At 42.0% G+C, this 22,289-nt stretch overlaps 1 protein-coding gene across 1 annotated transcript; it reads left to right on the top strand.

Annotated features, from left to right (window-relative positions):
• The first annotated feature begins 2,134 nt into the window (after positions 1–2,134).
• Positions 2,135–17,676, top strand: prdm2b (PR domain containing 2, with ZNF domain b). Its single transcript, XM_084542711.1, has 7 exons — positions 2,135–2,457; positions 3,272–3,375; positions 3,620–3,772; positions 6,312–6,438; positions 10,443–10,547; positions 10,727–15,276; positions 15,977–17,676. Exons 1-7 carry the CDS (start codon positions 2,343–2,345, stop codon positions 15,992–15,994), a joined length of 5,172 nt encoding a protein of 1,723 aa, XP_084398837.1. The 5' UTR covers positions 2,135–2,342; the 3' UTR covers positions 15,995–17,676.
• The last annotated feature ends 4,613 nt before the right edge of the window (positions 17,677–22,289 follow it).

Here is a 22,289-nt window from a genome sequence, read left to right as displayed (position 1 = left end):
TTGATTTCTCAGTCTGATGTTTTAGAATAAATGTAACAAGGATTATAAAGGGAAAAGAAAACACAAACACGTTGAAGCGAAACAGCAGCCTCTAGTCATGGGCAAAGCCTTTAATGTGGAAAAAATAGTAAAGTTGTGTCTACATTTTACCAGCAAATAGCACCTTTCTGCCTGCATTTGGCTGCTTTTACTGAGTTCCTCTCAGCTATTCATGGGCGCACAGATGGCACCAGCCTACAGGCCCTTTATGCTCACAGATGAGTCTGAGCAAGGTACTTAATTGGTTTCATGTTAGGCTTCAGTGTGGACGAGACTTGAGCCACTGGCTGCAAGAGAGGCTGCGACCAGGGAGAGCCTCTTGTCTTTTTCGTCTACAAAAAAAAAAAAAAAAAAGAAAGAAAGAAAGAAAAAAAAAGCTACCAATTTCTTGCAGGCTGGCTTGTGCGTTGCTGCCCCATCGCTGCTGCGAGTACGGCTCTGACAAGGCTGCCTCTCCCAACTACACTACACCACGATCCGAGTTACTGAAAAGCCTCAAGCCTCCATCCGCCATTTTCAGCAGATTGAAAGCAGGTAGAGCACAAAAATCACAAGTCCCCGGTCAAATAAAGCAGGTAAGTGCGCGTATGAGTATCCTAAACCCAGAAAAAAAAAACCACACTACGACAGGAAACATTGAGGGAGAAAAAACGCTCCAACCACCTTACTCCGGCCAGCATCGGGAAGAATAAGAGGAGCGGAGCGGTTTGCCTAGAAGGGTAACAATAAACTGCATCCTCCAGGAGCTGTGGTGTGTGTTTAACCTCCAATTTTAATCGTCTCTGTCAACTTTTTCTCTTTTTTTTTTTCCACGAACGGAGTCGAAACGCGTTAATAATCCGCTTTACGCACACAGCCACGTTAAAATCTCTTGCTGTTCGCTGCTTGAACTTCATCTAGGAGGGATTTAAAAATGTCTGATCACAACTCCAGCAACATCGGTGCCAAGAAAAAAAAAAAACCTAATTGATGTTAATGAGCTGGCCTGTAAAAAGTTAATGCGTTTAACCTTTTATTTTGAAGGATAGCCCGAGCTTGAGGGCTACAGCACAGTGAGGCTGGTTGTCTTAGCTGTAGTGTTTACAGCATATCTGTCACTGAGATAATATAACACCATTGTGTCATATTAGAGCCAGTATGATCAAAATATCTGCCTCTGAACTTCATGGAATTTGTGTATTTTTAGTGGATTTAATGTGATGATGATGATGATGATGAGGATGTGTGAGCCCGGCCCACAAAACATGGCTCAGCAGCTCATTGTTGTCCCAAACAAATGGCTTCTTTTATTCCAGCTGGGATAAAAAAAAAAAAGAAAAGAAAAAAGGAAGCAGTTAAAGCTTAGTGTGTCCCCGTGATGGAAACATTTGAAAGATAAATATTTGCTGAGCTGAAAGTGAATACACCCGTTAGTCATTGGACAAAACAGCTTCATTTTTCAAGAAGCAACAGCTCTTGCTTTCTTTTTTCAAATGTGAGGTTTTGCTGCCTTTTATTTCTCCATTATATGATGGGCTGCTGAAAATTTTGTGTAACACCTATGTTTTGGGAACTTGAATGAGGCATTTGCATGCTGTTGACCACAGATATAATCTGGAGATTATATATTTAAACCCAGAATTGTGCAGAAAAACACATTTTAAATAGCCCCCCGGGGACAAATGAAGTTTTCTGAATCTGAATTTTAGTGGCATTATTAGTCGGGTGAAGAGAATAATGGTAGTCGGCAACTAACCGAGGTCTCCGAGTAAACTTCACATTGTTCAGTGAAAACCTTTTGCTGCATAATTATCCTGGGCCGCAAGAGGCTTCATCACTGGTTTTGATGGCAGAAGGAAATATTTTCCAAAATGCTCTCCACCTGTGGTTAAATTTGCATGTCACAGCTTCCATTTCATTCATTGCACACAGCCGCCTTTTGTCGTGAATTTGAGCAGGCCCGGGGTCAGTATGGAAATAAGTCATGATACGTTCAGCTTTTATTTGGCGTTATATCCGAGTTTTATGCAAAAATAAAAATAAACTGGAAACATAATATTTCACATAAAACTTGTGACTATTTGAGTGTCTGTTGCCGTTGCTGAGGTGACGTAACTTTGAGAGCATCCAAGTGTGCTGACGTTTTATTAATTACTTTCCTCTGTGTTGCAGCCCATGCGCTGCTGAGACTCGCTGTCTTGTGGAAACACACTTGAACAGGTGAAATCTTGGTTCAAAGTGAAGATCAGTTTGAAGAGGACTGCAGATAAGTCGGATGCTTTCAACAGTAACATAAGTTTGCTTCCTGTCATCCAGTGCAGGTCATGGCTATCACTGGAGGGACGGTGGAGTCTCTGGACGAAATCCCTGCTCACGTGTGGAAAGGTCTGCCCGACGGGCTGAATCTTGGACCTTCTGCCACAAATCAAAGCCGCATTGGTGAGTGGTCAGTCTTCCTCCGGAGCTTTGACATCTGTCAAGACCGACGTCATTATTCCACTCATGGGCGTGCAGCTTTGAAAATGACTCTTGAGACCAGGAAACTGACGATTCAGAGCTTCAGCTGAATTTGTGGATGATCAATTTGTGTTAACAGAAGTGAACTTTGGTGTTACTTACATCTCTAATCAAAAGGCTTTCAGTATTTTTTCACCATTCTTCCGTCGCACTTATTCTTTTAAGGAGTCTGGTTTGATGAATGACTCTGAAGCCATGCCACGGATTTACCCAAACATGCAAGAAAGCAAAAGAAACTAAAAGTAGATAGACAGCAACACTTTCATGGTATAGCTCCGTGTCCTCTGCTGTAGCCTGACGTGACCTGAAATGTAACTTCACGCTGCAGCCACACAGACCACAGCAGCCGTGACTCGTCCAAAAATCATTTCCTTATTCATGTCCCTCAGTGGCAGGACAAGAACAAAAGTTTTACTCTCTTTCTGCCTCCTACACACCATCTACTCATACGGCTTTTCTATTTTTTTTGTGTTGAAGTGTTTTTAGTAAAAGTAACTGCCGCTCAGTTTGAATACTTCTGGGAAACTCAACACAGCTGGGTGGTTGGCGTCTAGTGTTCTAGCAGCGTAATTACAGACCAGTGCTGACACACCAGTGCACAAATGAATAGTAAATGCTTACACCGGAGTAGCCAGCTACAGCGTAGACCCACTGTGGTAGTATGAACCAAGCTTAAGTTTGTGATTAGACACTGTTAAAGTTTTCCTTATTTTATTTTATTTTTTTTATCTCTCAGGTGTCTGGGCCACACAAGCCATCCCAAAGGGCAAGAGGTTTGGCCCATTTGTTGGAGAGAAGAAAAAAAGGTCCCAGGTGACCAGTAATGTTTACATGTGGGAGGTAAGTGAGGCGCTCTTGCATCTGTGTTGCATTTGCTGCAAAGGTAAAACAAACCGAGCTACATTCTTTATCAGGACTGGCGTCTATGGTTTAAAAGCGTATATGAAGAACATTATTTTTTAGTTTTGGACAAAAATCTTTTGTGACTACACGAGAAATTGACCCAAAGGTGACCTCAGTCAGGCTTTCTAAACAATAAACAATAATCTTTTACCGGTATCTTCTTTGTGCCTGTGTCCTGTAGGTTTATTTCCCTGCCCGAGGTTGGATGTGCGTTGACGCCACAGACCCCATGAAGGGGAACTGGCTGCGATACGTGAACTGGGCTCGCTCGGGTGAAGAGCAGAATCTTTTTCCGCTGGAGATCAACAGAGCCATTTACTACAAAGTGTTAAGGGTAGGTTCAGCAAGCATTTATAGAGTACAGTGGTACATGGATATATGAATATGTGGATCAATTAAGTCGAATGGTTTGGATTATTTTGGTAACCAGGCCTGCAGGAACATTATCATAATTACAGATTGTTCAGTTTCTTTGAAGTCAGGTTGTATATCCATAGTCAGTGTATTAGCTACAGGAGATGGTGGACGGCATTTACTGGCAAAGAAGCCAAACACTGAACTGCTGTGGATGGGACAGACCATATTTTAGCCACCTAGAGCAAGTGCCCGCCTTAAAAAATAAAATGTTTAGGGGCATACACACAGGAAGAGATTAGCAGTGATGTGGCAACAATGAAATTTAGCAACTAGTTGCGATGATAGGTGAAAAACTTTTGGCAATGTGAAGTGGGTGGTACTAAACTGAACGGATCTCAATTTTGAGGTGACGACCAATGGTTGATTGACATCCTGACACAGACACAGTGTTCCCCAAACAATTAGCACAAGGTCCATGACCTTGACTCCTACCACCAAATTCATGCTGATAGCAGGCCTGGAGCATCCGGTGAAGTCAGATGGAGCGCTGGAGTTGTAGACAGTCTTTTCTTCTTAAATAAAGAGTGGTGACAGAGAGATAAGCCAGCTCCGTCCATACACTAGTATTATTTCTATGGTTTGCTTGTTTTACTCTGAAACATATGGGGTGAAAAATATATAAGAGGGTTACCTCGGTTACCAAAGGCTGGGACATCCACTAATGACTGAGTGTCAGCTACAAAACTATGGACAACGAGTGACATTTTGACGGGGCTTTAATATTCACTATATTTAGGATATAGATAGATAGATAGATACTTTATTAATCCCAAGGGAAATTCAAGAAATTCAATATTATCACTGCTTTACCTTGCAGTTGGAAAACCTTTTCTGATGGGGAACCGAAGACAGTTTATCAGTCTTTGCTCCATCAGACTGCATTGACAAAAACATAATATTGTCTTGCAGGATAGTTCCTGGTCTACTGCTGTTATTTTATTTTATTTTTTTTGCGTTATGGTGTCACTGGTCACTCTGGTGTGTTAACTTGTTAGTTCGGATACGGATCAATGCATTATGGCACCAGAGTCACGCAGCTGTGGACTCACTCCTGGGTTATGTGAGGTCAGTTTACTGTTTTTGTTAAAGGGATTATGATTCCGTTGAATAGAACAATATTATAGCCTCAGTTGCCCCAGAAACAACCCCTTTAAGGTTGATTCTTCTCTTTTTTGATCAGGGATTTTCAGACGTTGGTGCCTCCAAAGTTGGCCAGATGTGCTGTGAAAGATTAGAAATAACAGTTAACCACATGTAATAAACGGACCCTAGTGTGCTTTTATCAGCCTGAAAACATTTTTTTTTTTAATACAACAGCTATGCAATTTGTAGGGGGAAACTAGAAGAGCTTAAAAATAAAATACTAATACCAATTTTTTGCATTTCATATAAATATTTTGTACAAGTACTTATTGGGTTGTAGTATGTCCCTTGCATTAGCTGTGAAATAATTACTGGTTATTTTGGTATATTATGAAAAATATACACTCATAAGCTCATAAACAAACACATTCTGTTATAACAGTCCTGCATTAAATCGTCCTTCATGACTGTTATAATGTTAAACTGGATTGAATTACACACAGTTGAATCAACAGCTCTCTTATTATTTTAAACTAAAAATATTTTAGATGTAGTGTGGGGCTGTTGTATTAGAATGAATTAGTTTTCACTGGTGTACCTAATGAACTGGCAAGTGAGTGTATATTATTGCAGATGTCTCTTGACTCTCTATTAATATGTAATTACATGATGCATTTCTCATGAGATGCACTTGTTTAATTTACTGACTAAGTACAGGCAGTAGCCCCTGGTACGTCATCTCTCTTTACCGCAGTGTAGTGACTTCTGGCAGCGCCGCATCGTACTGAAGTCAGATCAAAACCAAATATTGTGTCTTACTCTGAACACACGTTTTGCAGTATTTGTAGATTGCTGTACTGAAACTTTTACTTAACGCATATTCCATCACTCCTACTTCTATAGCCTAAATGTTGTGTTTTGTTGCAGTTATTTTAACGTATCTTTTAGGGGATGCAGATTCTGGGGCTTTTGATTGATATTTTTATTTGATCTGTTTAATTTGTCCACCACGTCAGTTTCACATTGTGATTGTGTTTCATTTTGAAAGGTAGAATTTATTGCAGGACTGTTGTATTTTGTAGTTTTATTTATTTATACCTAAAATTAAGGTTGCAATGGAGTGCAGCAGTTTAAAAAAATACATACTGTAACGTGTTGCATGATGTAACAGGACTGAATTGAGTTATCTTGGGCTCTAAAATGTAAAATGTGAACTTGGTACGCTGCAGTATACTCTAGACTATGGTGCAAAAACAACTGTCAAATTCCATAACCCCCCAGACAGATTAGATGCACAGTAGCCCAAATATCCCCCTTGCCTCTCAGCAAGCCGGGCTGTGATTGGTGGCCGACCTCATCTCTCATTGTTGCAGCCTATCGGGCCGGGAGAGGAGCTGCTGGTGTGGTACACTGTGGAAGACAACCCCGAGATAACAGCTGCACTGGAGGAAGAAAGAGCCAGCAGCCTGAGCAGGAAACATTCTCCCAGGACGAAGCGAGGTGAGGCCTTACCCCTTAACCGTGATGACACCCGAGCTCGGTTTTAACTCCCCGGGGTGTGCGTGCCCCACATACGCGACAACAACTTGGCCGCGAATCGATCCAGGCGAAGTTGTAACTGGTCGAGCTAGCTAGCTACAAATGAGGGAAGGCTAGTGGAAGCTAACGTTAACGGTTACGATGTGTGTGTGGGGCTTTTCTCTACTTTCATACCCTAGCTAAAACTCGTCCGTGCCAGCACATTTGGCCCCAAATGTCGACCAGTTAGCCAGCTAGCTGCCCTAAAATACCCGGTTTGGCTGTTCAACGAGTGTCCGAGCAACTTTTTTAGCAGCTTTTCCTCATCTGGGTCCTGACGTTGTCGAGGATGTGACCTTCCTTGAGTTCCTAAAGCATGAAAGCCATCCATCGGTGAGCCTGTACTTGATGATGGCCTAGCAGGTTAGCTAACTAGCCAGCTTCCTTATCCAACTGTAGGCTAATTGGTGGGACATGTGATGCATAGCAACCTTAAATATGGTGGTTATATTCTCATGAGAGTGTTAAAAAATCAGCCCACGAGTCGCGTGCGTCCAGAATAACCAGTTCATCGAGTTGTCAGACTTGGTGTTACATGTTAGCATGAGGCTAAACGGCTAGGTCTGAACGCACGGACATCTCGGTGCACAGGAACGCACGGCTAACTGTGAGAAGTAAATTATTATTATGATTAAAAACTGGTCGCGTCCGTGAGATGGAGAGTAACTCCAGTGGCAGCCATTACAACGTCTCGATCCAGTGTCACAGTGTCTGGTCTGATAGCATTAACTTTACGTGACTTCATGCACGTAAGAAACGCAAGTTGGATAACATCTTTTTTTTTTAACAATGTATGCGAACTTTAAAAATGAAAACATGGCGCCTGTTAACTAAACATTAATTGATGCCATCATTTTGTGAGAAACAATCCACTTGGCCGACATGAGGCACATTTACATTTGTTGGTATGAACTTTGAACATGGCATTTCCATGAGCTGTTTCATGAGGAAGAGTCATTGCAAGGCCTCGAAGAAAGTTAATATTTATATAAAAACATCTTCTGTCTGATCTGAACTGTGGTGGCCTGTTATATTCCTGCTTTATTCTTTTCTATTGATATGCAATATAATGATATAACATTACAATGAGGCCTTTAAAGGTCACTCACTTGCCAGTTTATTAGGTACTAGTAAAACAAATATATTCCAGTCCTGCACTAAATCCTCCTTCATGACTGTTATAATGCTCAGTTTATGCTGAAATAGCGTTCTGTATAATCTCTAGGCATTTATGAACTGTATAATCATTTTTTTTTTTTGGGGGGGGGGTGTAATTTTCAGTGCTGTACGTAAATAAACAGTGTTTATGTTATTAAGTCTAGCCCACTCACTAAAATGGGGTTGTCAAAATAATAGAAATGTGTCAATGCAACACAATACACTTCAGCAGTGCTACAGACCACAGTGTTCAAAATGAAAAAACACAGCTTGAATCAACAGCTTTCTGTTATTGTAAACAAATGCATAATACCGTAACGTTTATGAAGCTAAGATTTTGTGCAGGACTGTTTTATTTTAATGCATTTGTTTTTACGAGTGTATCTAATGAACTGGCGAGTGAGTGTATATTCCTGCAGAAATCTCTCGAAACTCTGTTAATTTGTAATTACATTGATACACAAATACAGAATTACAAGTCCTGATATGCAGCAACTAAAACGTCTGAATAAAAGTGGAAAACGTCATAAGGAGGGATTTGGTGCATTTCTCATGAGAAGAGCCTGCTTAATTTACTGAGTAACTACATGCAGTAGCCTCTGGCACGTCATCTCTCCTTACTGCAGTGTAGTGACTTTTGGCACCGCTGTATTGTACTGCGAAGTGAACCTCCAGTGTAGTCAGCTCTACTTTACAGCTCCATCTTAATATCAAACATCATCCATGCCCTTACGGCTCTATTAAAAAAAAAAATACAGAAAATACTGGTGATCTAAATACTAGTAAAATGAATCATGCAAATATTTCAAGCTTTATTTATTTATCTCATATACAGTTACATGCCGTATAGCAATCTTGCAGCAAAATGTAAACCTGGCTCAGCTCAGTAGGTTCTGCAAATGGAAGGGAAGGGCATAAATCAGTACATAAAAATAGACAAAAATCGAGAAATGAGGAAACACACGTACAATACAAGACAATGAAAATTGTTGTGCAACCAGCATGTGTACGATGGAATGTGCTGCATGGAAATACCAATATATATAGTGTGCAGAGCATGTGTCGTTCAGTAACTGCCAAGGTTACGGCAAAGTCCTCCTGTGGTCCATATCTGCAAGATTAATGTGGTGGGCATGTCCATGTTGAGAAGCTGGATAACGTGGGTGAAGAAACTCTTCCTGAGACTCACTTTCGACTACAATACTACTGGAGCTCTTGCCTAATTGCAGCCGACTGAATAGGGAGTTATTGAAACAGGTGGAGTCCTTGATCATTTGGACAGATCTGGACATGCATCAGGCTGGTTGTTGATGCTGTGCAGTGAGGGGAGAGCTGTACTGCAGATGCACTCTCTGCAGGGCTTTGCGGTCCTGGGCAGAAGAGTTAGTGAAGCACACTTTGATGCACTGGGTCTGTGTACTTTCAACAGCCCTGGTATAAAGTGTTTTCAGGATCTCAGTTGGTACACTCGTTGTCTGGCCTTTTTTTTTTCTCTCCATCAGAGCTTGAATGTGATTAGTCTCGATCATGTCGTTATAAATGTGTATTTAAGAAACCTGAAGATATTAACTCTGCACTCGGGTCCCATCCGCTTTGTTTGTGGTGTTGATCCACTGTTGCCTCCTCCTGAAGTACACAACCATTTTGTTGACATTCAGAGAAGGATTGTTAACTGACTACCCCGTCAAAAATTTCTCCACATAATCAAGTTAGGTGGCCTTGTCATCATTTGAGATGAAGACCCGAATCGCTGATGCATGTGGAGTTTTAAGATACAGTTGCATGAGTGAGTGAGTTAGTAAAGCACAGGTCACAGGACACAATCCTGCAGGGCACCTGTGCTAAGGGTGATGGCGGTGGAAGTGAACTGGTCCACTCTCACTACCTGAGGTCTACCGAGAACTCGGTTACAAAAGGAGGCATTCAGTCTGAGGATCCTCGGCTTGGAGGCCAGTATGTGTTGGAGTAAGATGTTGTAAACTGAGCTGTGGGATATAAACAACAATCTCACATAATTTCCTTTGTCACTCTGTGCCTGTAAGGGTGGCATGCAGAACTAAAAGCATTCTCAGTAGACCTATTAGGATAGTAGGTGAAATTGAGTAGGTCTGTAGTGTTGCGGATGGAGGAGAAGATGTTGTTTTTTAACAAACCTAGAATACTTGCATGACTAGTGATAAAATGGCTACCTGTTTATAATCACTCTAGGATGGAGGTTTAATGTTCTGGCTAGGGACATAACCGATTTTCAGTTCTCTTTAAAGAGTTTGGGTAATTGTGCTGCTGCAGATTTAACAGAAGGCCTCTGATCATACTGGTCAGATGATTGACCTTTGGCATGTGTTTCTTTGGTTTGAATTAGGCTTTGCAGGCCAGGTCAGATGACATTGGACATGCTTTCCTGACTAGAGGTGCAGGGAAGCCGTGTGAGTCCGACATGGCTTAGAATTCAAAATAGTGTCAGAGCTTTCTTCTTGTTTAGCAGTTTTCATATTTAGATTATGGGTCATATTTATGAAAAAAAAAACTGCTGTTTTGCCAAACATATATTTTAGCCGCTCTTATTTTTCTATAATAATCTGTAAATTTGTGTTTTTCTTCATCAACATGTTTCGTCTACATTGTATTGATGCTTTGTTGTTAAAGTTAGTGCCAACTAAATATTGTGAGAAAAAAATAGTACCAGGAAAGAAGATCATATTGAGCATTTATAAACTTGTGCTTTGATTAAGCTCTTGACTAAGTAATGTGTATTTTTCTGTTTGTAGCTAGAAAAAAGCTCCTGGAGAAATCCAGACAGGCTGATTTGGGTGAATTCAAGAAAACGAGTGAAACCAAACCTACTGACAAGGAGATGTGGGATGGCGAAGAAGGTAAGTTGGCTAATTGCCAAGTATAGTCTGTTTCATGTGTATATTTTCTATCTCTTTTTGTTTGAATATATATTTACATTTTATTTTATTTGTAGTTATTATTTATAGTTATTTAAATGTCTATTGTGTTGGAACTAGTGTAATAGTTTGAAAAGCTAAGCTTTTACGCATGTTTACAGGTGTAAAGGAGGAGGATGAGAAGCCATCATCCTTAGGGACCTTGCAGGATGTCGAGGAAGCCCATCCCCTCGAAGGCACTCACCATAAAGATGTGCAGGACATGTCAGCAACATTAATGGACAGGGGAAATAGAGAGGAGGAAGAGGATGAAGAGGAGGAGGAAGAGGAAGAAGAGGAGGAGGATGGTGATGATTTGGAAGATCAACATGAAATGCATCACCAAACTGCTCAGCACTCAACTGTAGCTGCTTCCATACAAAACAAGCAGTCCAGCCCTTCTCTTCCCTGTGGCGAAGAAAGCCATAAAGACACACAGGTGAAGTTGAGTTCCTCGCTTGCAGGACAGGAAACAGGGGTCGATCCTGATCTTGACCTTGACCCTGATGGAGACCTTGAGGGTGATCCGCAAGGAGAATCCTATCCCTGTCAGCACTGTGAGCGCCACTTTTCCACTAGACAGGGTCTGGAGCGTCATATTCACATTCATGCCATCACTAACCAGCAAGCACAACTGTTCAAGTGCCGGTACTGCAATAAATCCTTTGGCTCACAGGTGGGGCGGCGGCGACATGAGCGAAGGCATGAAAGTGGGTCTAAGAAAAGGCCTGGCTCCCTGGCTGGAGCTGCCAGTCTGCTCAGTGCAGTGGTGCAGACTGATTCAAGTCCTGACTGCACCAATCCAACTTCTCACTTTATAGCCATAGGGTCCCAGTTTACAGGAGGACATGTGCACAACTCTGAGCTGCAGAAAAAGGAGTTGCGGGCTCATGCGGACCGTCCCTTTATATTGGATGAAAATGGGGAGTCAAAGGAATTACATCCCTGCAAGTACTGTAATAAAGCATTTGGCACACACACCAACATGCGCAGACACCAACGCAGAATACACGAACGGCATTTGTTGCCAAAAGGAGTTCGCAGGAAAGGCATGCTCCTACAAGAGGCGTCGGTGCAGCAACAGCAGCCTGGTGAGTCCCCCAGCACCAGCCCTCCACTTGTCTACGTGCCCAGCGCAGACACAGAAGATGAGGTGGACAGGGATGATTATGCAGTTGACATATCCAAAAACATCTCTGAGAATTTGAGCTTCTATATTGATGGCAAAATAGTGTCCACCAGTGCGGTGAGCACTTGTGAGGTGATAGAGGTGGACTCCAGGTCTGCAGCCCTGTTTGGTCTGGACACGGTCATAATCGGCCCAAATCCGATCAGTCAAGCGCTGAAGGTTGAGGGTAGAATGAGTGCTGTGAAGCCAATTTCCAGCATTGGGCAGCCAGCAGGCAAAAGGAGAACATCTACGCCCCCACTTGTTCCCAACCTTAAAGTGGAGGCAGAAACAACAGCATCATCTTCATCATCCTCTACATCTTCCTCATCTAACTTGTTAGTCGGAGGACTGTTTCAGCAAGCCACAGATCCATCATCATTTCAGCGAGAGAAAACCGTTTACCTCTCGCCTAAGCTCAAACAGCTCCTTCAGACACAAGACATTCAGAAATCAACCTTTACCTTGATAACAGAAAGCCATAGACTGGCCTCACCGCTGTCAGTCACCCCGCAAGGGACCTCAGGAAAGTTTAAAAGAAGAACAGCCTCTCCCCCATCATCTCCACAGCTCAGTCCTGCATGTAAAACAGAAAGCTGTAAAGCAGAAGTGGCGAGCTTGTACACCCTTAAGGTGCCAAAGTTGGAAAGCCACAATGTGTCACCCCCTGAGAGCATGTTGGAAAAAGATGACAGGGACGCACTGAGCCCTTCTGGAAATTCGATGCATGACCAACCTTCCTGTAGTAGCGGAGGAAATTCCTGTAATCAGCAGCCTTTGGATCTATCCAACTCTGTCAGTAGGAAAAGTGACAGTACAAACAAGGTGCTTGGGGATTCAGCTCTTGATTTAAGCTTTCATCGTAAGTCTACTGTTGAGCCTGAATCAAAGGGAAATCCAGCACCACAGCCACCAACTAAAAAGAGAAAGCCTAACACCAGTATGCTTGAAAAGGTGCTAATGAATGAGTATGTTGGTGTAACTCTGCCAGGAGAAGAGGGCTCCTTATCCTTGACAAACCTTAGTTGTTTCCATTCTCGTTCTCCGAATGTTGCGTCAGAGTCTGCCCACTCCTCTCCGCCCTCTTTGACCCCTGTCACCATGAATCCCTCTTCACCCAGTAACTGCAGTGTGACCTCCCCAACACCGCCTCCCCCTGTGCTACCTACCATGCCGTCTCCACCAGCTATGCCTAGCTCTCCTCTCTCTCAGCCTTCAGACTCCTCTGCAGTAAGACCCCTTCCTGTCCTCTCGCCAAAAATGTCTCCAAGATCAGTTGAACACCAGTCTTCGTCAGACTCTGAGGATAATTTCTTAGCTGAGGAGACCCAAGATGAGGAGGAGAACCATAAATCTGAGCCACTGGATTCTCCAAGCACTCCACTTAAGGGTCCCCTTGATGATCCAGCAACACCAAGCCCTCCAGGCCATTCATCAGTAGATCTGCCCACTACAGAAGATGATGTTTCACTGACTACACCTTCCAATAGTCTGCTAAATGGCAAATTGAACGAAGACACTGCCTCAGTAACAGAAAAACCTGTGAAATCTGATTTAATTGCCCTCTCATCGCAGCCCGAACCGTCACTTTCCTCTACAACTCCTCCTGCTGCGTCACATGATTCACCCTCATCATTAGTTTCTAAACCCCTCCTTCTGATTAAAATAAAAGAAGAACCTCAGCACTGTGTAGATGAAGTGTCGGTTACGAATGACGCACTGCAGGAGGGTGCTGACTCTCTTCCTCAGCCTTCTGCTCCTGATAAACCGTCTGATAAAACCTCTGAGGCAGAGGAAGTCGACTCGACATACTGCAAGACTTTTGTGTGCAACGTCTGTGAGGAGCCGTTCAACTCCATCAAAGAGCTCAGTGGTCATATCATAGAGCATGCTACTGACTGGCCCTTTAAGTGTGAATTTTGTGTCCAACTGTTTGGTGATGCCCCCGCCCTGTTGGCTCACCGGACAACACTACACGGAGTGGGCCAGATCTTTGTGTGCTCCGTTTGTTCCAAAGAGTTTGCCTTTCTCTGTAACCTCGAGCAGCATCAAAAGGATCTGCACCCAAATGAGACATGTTCACATACTACTGTAGAGAGTGGCAAACTTAGGCCACAAAATTACACAGATCCATCTAGAGCCAAAGAGGAAAGCAGTCCCTCAACACCAGCACCAGAGATGACTGATGAAAATGTTCCACCCAGTGATTCCTGTTTAACAAAAGAAGAGTCTGATGTTAATGGTAATCATAAAGAGGATGAGACAGAGGACCCCAATGAGGAGCTTTACACTACAATAAAGATCATGGCTTCAGAAGGAGGGAAACCTAAAGGCCCTGATGTCCGCCTTGGCCTTAATCAACACTACCCCAGTTACAAACCACCCCCTTTTCCTTATCATAGCCGTTCCCATGCTGGCTCTGTGGCCTCGGCTACAAACTTCACCACCCACAACATACCACAGACTTTCAGCACTGCCATTCGCTGCACCAAATGTGGTAACAGTTTTGACAACATGCCTGAACTGCACAAGCACATACTGGCCTGTGCCAATGCTAGTGATAAGAAGCGTTACACTCCCAAGAAAAACCCCATCCCCCTCAAGCAAATAGTGAAGAGTCCGAATGGAGTCGTGTCGCCCACAGCGGCCACTGCAGGCCAGAGTGCTTTCCGTAGAATGGGTCAGCCAAAGAGACTCAACTTTAATCAAGATACTGGTAAAATAAAAATGAGTGCCCTCAGTAAGAAGAAAAACCAGCTGATACAAAAGGCAATTTCACAGAAAAATAAAGCAGCCACAACAGCGAAGAAGGCTACCATCAAAGTTGAAGAAGAGCAGCCGTCTAACGTCTGCCCCCACTGCAGCCGGGAATTTACCTATCCTGCAAGTCTGACCAAACATATGGCAGTCAGCTGTCCCATGAAGCCTGTTGTTGTTGTTGTTAAAAAGGGCAAGAAAGGTCTTGCCGAGGTGAAAAAGGAGGCAACGTCTGTGGTGGAGAAAAACACGAGTCTTAGGAAAAAAGCTTCAGACTATGAAATACAGACAGAGCCAGAGTCCAAACCTCTGGGAAAGACCAGAGCTCGTAGCTCTGGTGCAGCCGACCCCGGATCCTTCAAGGCAAGCAAAAGAAAAAGTGTTGCCACAGTGGGCCGACTAAAGAGACCCGCCTCGTTCTCGGCACCAGTTTCTGCTAGCAAAAAAACTAAAAAGGGCCAAGTTCAGTGTCTACCTCCCACCCCTCCATCCCTGGAAACTCCCAATGACACTGCACAACGGCCAGGCATGAGAATGCAGCGTATGGGCAAAGCAGCACCCAAGAAATTATCAGAGGCCAAATCATCACCACCACAACAACAGCTAAAGAAAGAGGAGAGGTTCTCCCTTCGAACGAGGGAGAGAGTGGGTGGTCCAGTCACTAGGAGTTTACAGATGGCCAACACAGCTCCCCCTGCTGAAGTGAAAACTGAAGAACCACCAGTTCAAGAGCCAAAAGAGACTCAGGTAATGTCATCTAATGTGTAATGTGTCTCTCTACATTAATTGTTCTAGACAGACACAGTGGCTATGCCAACGTTAGCTTAATAGCGATATATTGGTATCGCCATGTTTGTTGACCAGTGGGGGACAATTAATTGTTCTAGAGATGCACCAATATTTAGAATTTAGTTTTTTGCCATTTGCCATTATGATTTTTTTCAATTAGGTCAATAAAAACATGGAAGCAACAAGAGATTTCTTAGAGCCAAACTGACAACCTCAGATGTCTATTCTTTCCTGAACAGCAACTCAAAATTTAACCACTGACAATATTCCATCATTCAAATTGAAGTCCCTCTGATTAGTGGTTTCAGTTTGACTGTTCACATCAAAACTAGATAAAATTATCTGATACTGTACAGTATGACATGACTGTAAGATCCTTGAATGTGCCCAAAATATAATAAAAGTACGACCCACACTGTTAACGGCGCTGTCCACTTCAATTCTTTCTTCTTTTTAAACTCTTTTTTTAACTGCATGTAGTGAGAATGTAAACGTAGGATCACTTAATCGTTTTAAAACCGCGAAAAGCAGATATTCTCATTTTATATTTGAGAACTTAGAAGTATTTAATATTGTGTTTTTTTTTTTGTTTTTTTTTTTTTTTCTAACTGACAGTCAAAACTGTTGCTGATTGATTTTCTCAACATATGTGTTACAGGAGGTGCTGATGAAGTGAGTTACCTGGACAGTGTTGAGCTCTTCCATGGAATACAGTGTTCCCCTATCAGGCAACACTCCAGACTCGCCAAGGCCCCCGAGCCTGACCTTCGTGGTGGTTTTATTCACTCGACAAAAGTCACGTCTGCATATCTCAACTGCCTTTGCTGGATTTAAGGAGGGAACTCTCTTAATCTTCCATCTATCTGAACTGAACTGAGCCTCGATTTTTAGCCAGCCTTGCAAAAACTGTAAATGACAGTTAGTTAATATATAATCTGTGTCATTACTTGACCCAAAACAGTAAGATTAGGGCTCCGTTATTTTGGAAAGCTGATATATTGCAAATGGCAATCACGTATCAGTTAGGGTTATGGAAACTTGTTAATTCTGTTGTTCTGTATTTTTTCCCCATTTGGTTGTTTAGATTTTTTGGATGTTTCCAGAGTCTCTTAATGCATGTGCTGAATAGAGTTAAAAACTAGATTAAGCCAGTTCCCATGTCTCTCCCGGTGGGCGCCTACTTCAGTCTATACATGATTTGCAAAGTATGTATGTTTGATTTAAATTTTTGTAGTCATTATATTGTAGAATATATGTTATTGGCCTATTTTTGTTTGGGAAACAAAAATGAACATGGCAGTTGTTTACTGCAACAATTGGTCCTCAGGAACACTGTATATGCGTGTGTTAAGTATGTGTATGGTTATGATTGGATGTTCAGCCTGACAACTATTCCTTAGGTCGAAATCTCAAGTATGTCTCATGTCTTCACTTGCTTTCTCTTCTGTTTATCTGGTGTTGGCAGGTAATTCCACTTGTAAAATTATGGGAATTATGTTGTAGTCTCCTTAAAATGACGTCCGTCTTGAAAATAATTTATATCACTCATGCAGCACAGTGTTCTTAAAGCACTTTAAAAACAAAACTGCCATTTTTTTTTTCTTCTTTTCAGACTGCATCAGTAAGATTGGCTTATTTAACTGGTGAATAACAGAATGTAGCCAGGTCTGTTGCACTTCGCAGACACTGGTAATTTCCCAGAGTGGAGCAAATAATTCACCTAATCTCAAATATACATTTTACAACCTTTCTCCAAACCAATGTCTGAACTCGCCGTTTAGCGATCTGACGCAGGAAAATTACACATGAGACAACTTTTATATGCCAAAATGCATGACAATATCGCACATTTTAGAATACGATAACAAGAATGCAGCCGTGTTTTGTAGTTTGTGTCCGTTAAGTGGACGTGTACAAAGTTGTTTCATGTGTCGTTTTTCATCCAAAAGCCGTGGCTCACTTTAAAGTCACCTTTGTTTCAGCGAGTTGATAGGTTTGTTCAGACAGGACATGATGAAAATGTCATCAAGGCCCTACCAATGAAAAGCTTTTTTTTAATTATCATTCTTAGTTAATAGTCTCTCCAGTGGTCATCCCACATTTTTGACTTTATCGTGTTGTACCGCAAAGATAACAAACACCCACGGGCAGTGCTGAAACACTTGTAGCATGTTATGGGAAAGTAAATCCAATCGTATGATTTGAAGCTAATTTATATTTCCACAAAAAAAAAAAATCCTTATGTTTTGCCTTTCAGCATCAAGATTATGTATTTAAGGATGAACAAAGACTAAGATCCCAAATGACCTCAAATAAAACATTGCTGTAATTGACATAATAAAAAAAAAAGTTTTTCAATTTGTGTAAAGCTTTTATTCTTTTAGCTCACGACAGTCCAAGTCACCCAGCTCTGCAAGATGTGGCATGAATCGGATACTATTTATTTAAATGGGCAAATAATGCTCAAGTTGTACATTCAGTAAATGTGTTTCTATATTTTCTCCGTTTACTGATTATGGGCGGAAAAAAAAAAATACTTTGCAGATGAAGAGCGAGAATGTGATTAACTGCACTCACGAGTGGACCTGACTCCTTTTTGTACTTAGACCTTTTTTTTTTTTTTTAACATAATAGATGTCCCTGCCATTACAGCAGTAATAAAGTGTACCACATTACATTTGCTGATTGCCTCCTCCACTTAAAGTTTGGCATGGACCTTCCAAATTGTGTAAAAGAAGTTTAAATTTTCAATTTATTTGCGTTTGATATAACGATAGTGCCTTTCATAAATGAGATTTTTAAGTTGCTGCCTTTGCTCTGCAGGTCAGCGGGCTGCTACCGGGGAGGCCATGGCCATCGTCGGCTTGCTAGTTGCTGCGAGATCGGTATCTATTTTGGGAGCCGTTCACTTGTCAGGGAGGTTGATATGTGAGTCATACAGCACCTTAAATTCTTACCAACGCTGTGTTGCATTGTGTGGGTCAGCACAGAAGCGTGCAGCCAATTGCGTGAGATTTACAACCTGCGTTCAGAGCTTTTATACGCCAGCTCTCCCATCAGATCAGACGTAGTGGTTTTGTATTAACTGCTTAATCCAGTTTGATTTTGAACGACAGTAACATGTAAATGAATCCATATTGGCATCATGCTTTAGCTTTAATCTGGTCAAGGCTATGCATAAGGTCTGCTCTCATACTCCTAAATCACAAAATGCCACATAGGCAATAAAAAACAAACTAATTATTACTATAAATTATTACAAATAATTCAGTGCTACACGTTTGCCATATTATCTAGTAGCTCTACATTGAAAGTATTTTTTTTATTATAATTATTATTAAATGGTAACCAAGGGCACAAATAAACATTTCCTTTATCTAGTATAAGAACATATAGGAGTAAACTGGACATAAAGAAGACGTCTCGGATCTAATTCTCCTACAAAGTAAGGACTTTTTTATGGAGAAACCTTGAGATAAATGTTAGATGCCCATGTATTATTAAGAGCTTTATTTATTTATTGCCAGAGCTAACAAACAGCTTTTCAAGATGTTTCATTGTATTTGCAAGGTACCCTCAAAACAGATCTGGATTAATATTCAAGCAGTTCAGTCTAACAACTTTAAAGATAATCCTTTCACCGAACAAAATAACTGGTTTAATAGTGTAGGGTTTTATCCAAAAAAGGTTTAAAAAGGCAACTGGACTTGTAGAGTTCTCTACAAGTCCAGTTGCCTTTTTAAACCTTTTTTGGATATACCATGACCTGGATGACTGAGAACCTTCACAGACACAGTGTAGGGTTTTGTGTCTGGATCATGGCCCAGTGTAACAGAATATAAGGTATGTTTTAATCTGGGTGGAAGATCAAGACATCTCTCATGGTGCATGTGTCGTCGTGAATACCTTTCACGGCCTCATCTGGCTCACGTGCGTGTGCTGAGATTATTTTTAGGCAGACCCCATCCGTCACACTCGAATACCTTAATGAGCCATCAAGCCCGCCGGACAGACGGTGTAACAGAAATGTGCCTCCAGCGCTGGAAACAAACTCACCGGAGGTCTGTGGTGTCCTTTGGACTCGATCCTCGCACGCCGCACGAGGTTATCATGTTGATGGATGGGGTTATGAATCGAATCCAATCTGTACGTTGGATTTGATCCACAGGCTGGATTCTTCTTTATTTAGTTGGATGGAGAGACCTGTTTGTTTGCTCCAGTGCCGTGATGGTATAGTTTATGGTTGGATGTAGTTTATGGGTCGTCCGCTGCGTGTATGTGCGTGTGTGTGTGTGTATGTGGACGGGTGGGCACTTGGAAGAGTGCTGCACCATACTCATGCTGTCAGGGTGAAATATCACTGCACTCTCTCCTGATTGCGGTGTATGGTGCTTCAGCCCTATTCATAAAAATGCAATTCCACGCAGCTCTGTGCCTGACTTGACGAAATAAGCGACGATACACCAGAGAGGCAGATTTAAGATGTAGAACAGTAGAATATTTACCTATCCCATGCAGAAGAACAAAATCTGATATCAATCATGTAACTGTAAATTGAGGAGGGCCTTCCACTGAAGATGTGGTTGCTGTTCAGTGAAAAATGTGAATCTCAAAATTTAATTTAAGTGGCTTATATTGCAGGAATCATATTTGATATGATTTAACTTCTTTAATCATTAAAAACAACACTATATCTGCAGTCATTCTAATGGGTTTGTGAGGCTCTTCTGAAATACTGTTGATGTGAAAGTGAATGGATAAAAACAAAAACAAGTTCACTTTTTTACTCTGTTGCTCTCATTAACTCCTTCGATTTCACATGTGGATGTCACTTCTACATGTAGCACCCACCTAGACCAGACCAGGCACCCCCACCCCATAGCAATGACACTCCTTGATGGCAGTGGCCATCCCCAGCAGGATGCAGCCTGACACAGGCACACACACAAAAACGGTTTAGGAACAACTAAAAAAAAAAACATGAAAAACGGCACAAGGTGTTGACCTGGCCTCCAAATTAACTAGATCCCAAACTGATCAAGTATCTGTGGGATGCACTGGAACAAGCCTGATCCACAGAGGCCCCTCCCTTTAACCCATAGGACCCAAAGGCCCCCACTAACAACATTCTGTTTTCAGACACCACAGGACACCCTCAGAAGGACCATGTCCATTCTCTGATGAGTCACAACTGTTCTGGAGGCACAAGGGAGACCCACACAATATTAGGAAGATGGTCATAATGTTATGCCTGATCGGTGTACATTCTCATTTCCACCCAAAGTTTATTTGAACATCCAGACATTACGTACATTTGAAATCACATATGCTTTGAGATGCTATTCATGCTTTTTCTTGTTGTTGTTGGTTGTTATTACAGTCCTCAGGTAGCTCATGTGTTGCAGCCCACTGCTCTGAGTCTACACACTGATGTGAATGAATGAATAGGTTAAATACAGAGAAAAATTTTCCCCATGAGGGATCAATTAGGGAAATTAAAAAACAGCAACTTTTAAACAAATAAAACTATAGTTTCAAACTGCAGCTGAGGCTCCACTGCGATTATCTTTTTTCCGTTTCATACTGACACATTAGCTCACAAAGACAAACTGCTCAGCATCTTACTGTAGGTGTCAAGTTAAACTGTTTGGTTATGAAGTTAATCCATCCTATAAGTAGGTACCGTGTGAGTGTAGTGTCTTAGCATGCCAAGATTTATGTAGCGAGCGATGCGGATGTCATTAGTCTTGTAGGTGTTGGAAAAGTCCAATTTTTGACTTGATGTAGGTAGAGTCAGGGACTCAGAATTCCTCCTGAGGGAGGCATAAATGTCTGTACAAATATTTCAGTCTGGAAGAGCGTGGTGGATGAATCCAGCAACATGCTGACTCTGCCGTCTACAGATCCTCTGCTGTGGCTAAAACTGTCTCAAAGACGACAGCAGGGCTGAAAAAAAAATGAGAGGTTGACTTTTAACGTTGATAACTTTACTCTGGAGCTCCCTGTGAGGACAGACGAAATAAATGTAGACAGTAGAACATTTAGGCCATAAAATATTGAAGCTAAAATATCCTACTTTATGTTTGTAGCAGTAATTAGAATATAATGCAATGTGCAAACTGATGATTATTTATCATATCTCTTATTTTCTGGTGGAAAATAATGAAAAATGCGCATCACACATTCCTGATGTCCTGATGTTTGTCAGTGCAAATGTGTGTAATATAGAACTGAGCCAGCCTTATAGTGAAGAAACTCAAATTCTCTCATTTTTAAAGTTCTACGTTTAAAAATGCGACGTAGTGTATGGTTGAATTATAAGGATTCTGGATCAGACCGGATTGTTGATACATTCAAAAATGCAGTTATTTGTGTTGGGGAGAAGAGATAGCTGCCAGCGAACGGAGACAAGGTGGGAGGGAATTACAGCTCCCCATACATGACAGCACACAACCTGCTAAGAAATACACACTATGTCCCTGTTTCCTTTTCAAAGAGAATGGCATTAAAGCTGATGAAGATGGAGGGGAGGGTTATTCTGCTGGGCGTTAGTCTTTCAGACTTGAAAATGAAGGTGTGTCTCGAGTGTGTCTAATGTTTGTGTGCCAGCACTCAGCTTGACCTCTGTGTTTTGCAGATTTTATTTGTGTTTGCATGCAACCACGCGTTGTTTGTTGTCCAAGTTTGTGAATCCCTCAGACGAATGTATGTAACTTTTATGCTCTCCATGTCCGAATGGATTTTTTGTCTTTGCAGAAGCACCTGCTCAAGTCAGCCCCCCTGACCGAGCCTTCCTCCCACCTCCCACTGTGGACCGCTGAGCGTCCTGCCATTTCCTTTCAAAACAGGAGGATGTGATGCGAGGATGTGAGTGCTGCGGTCAGGTCCCCGGTGAGCTTGCCTTGCGGAGCAGTGGTGTGAGAGATGGCTCCATGACAATGGTTTTCCTGGCAAAGTTGTTTTTTTTTTCT

The sequence above is a fragment of the Chelon labrosus genome (genome assembly GCF_963514085.1).
Source record: "Chelon labrosus genome assembly, chromosome: 4".
Lineage (NCBI taxonomy): Eukaryota > Metazoa > Chordata > Actinopteri > Mugiliformes > Mugilidae > Chelon > Chelon labrosus.
This window is presented reverse-complemented; position numbering and strand designations above follow the sequence as displayed.

Bases quoted from the DNA above. Each gene is read 5' to 3' on its own strand.
- prdm2b (XM_084542711.1), top strand. From the start codon at position 2,343: ATGGCTATCACTGGAGGGACGGTGGAGTCTCTGGACGAAATCCCTGCT. The intron at 2,458-3,271 runs GTGAGTGGTCAG...TTTATCTCTCAG, and splicing joins CACAAATCAAAGCCGCATTG to GTGTCTGGGCCACACAAGCC. The intron at 6,439-10,442 runs GTGAGGCCTTAC...TTCTGTTTGTAG, and splicing joins TTCTCCCAGGACGAAGCGAG to CTAGAAAAAAGCTCCTGGAG.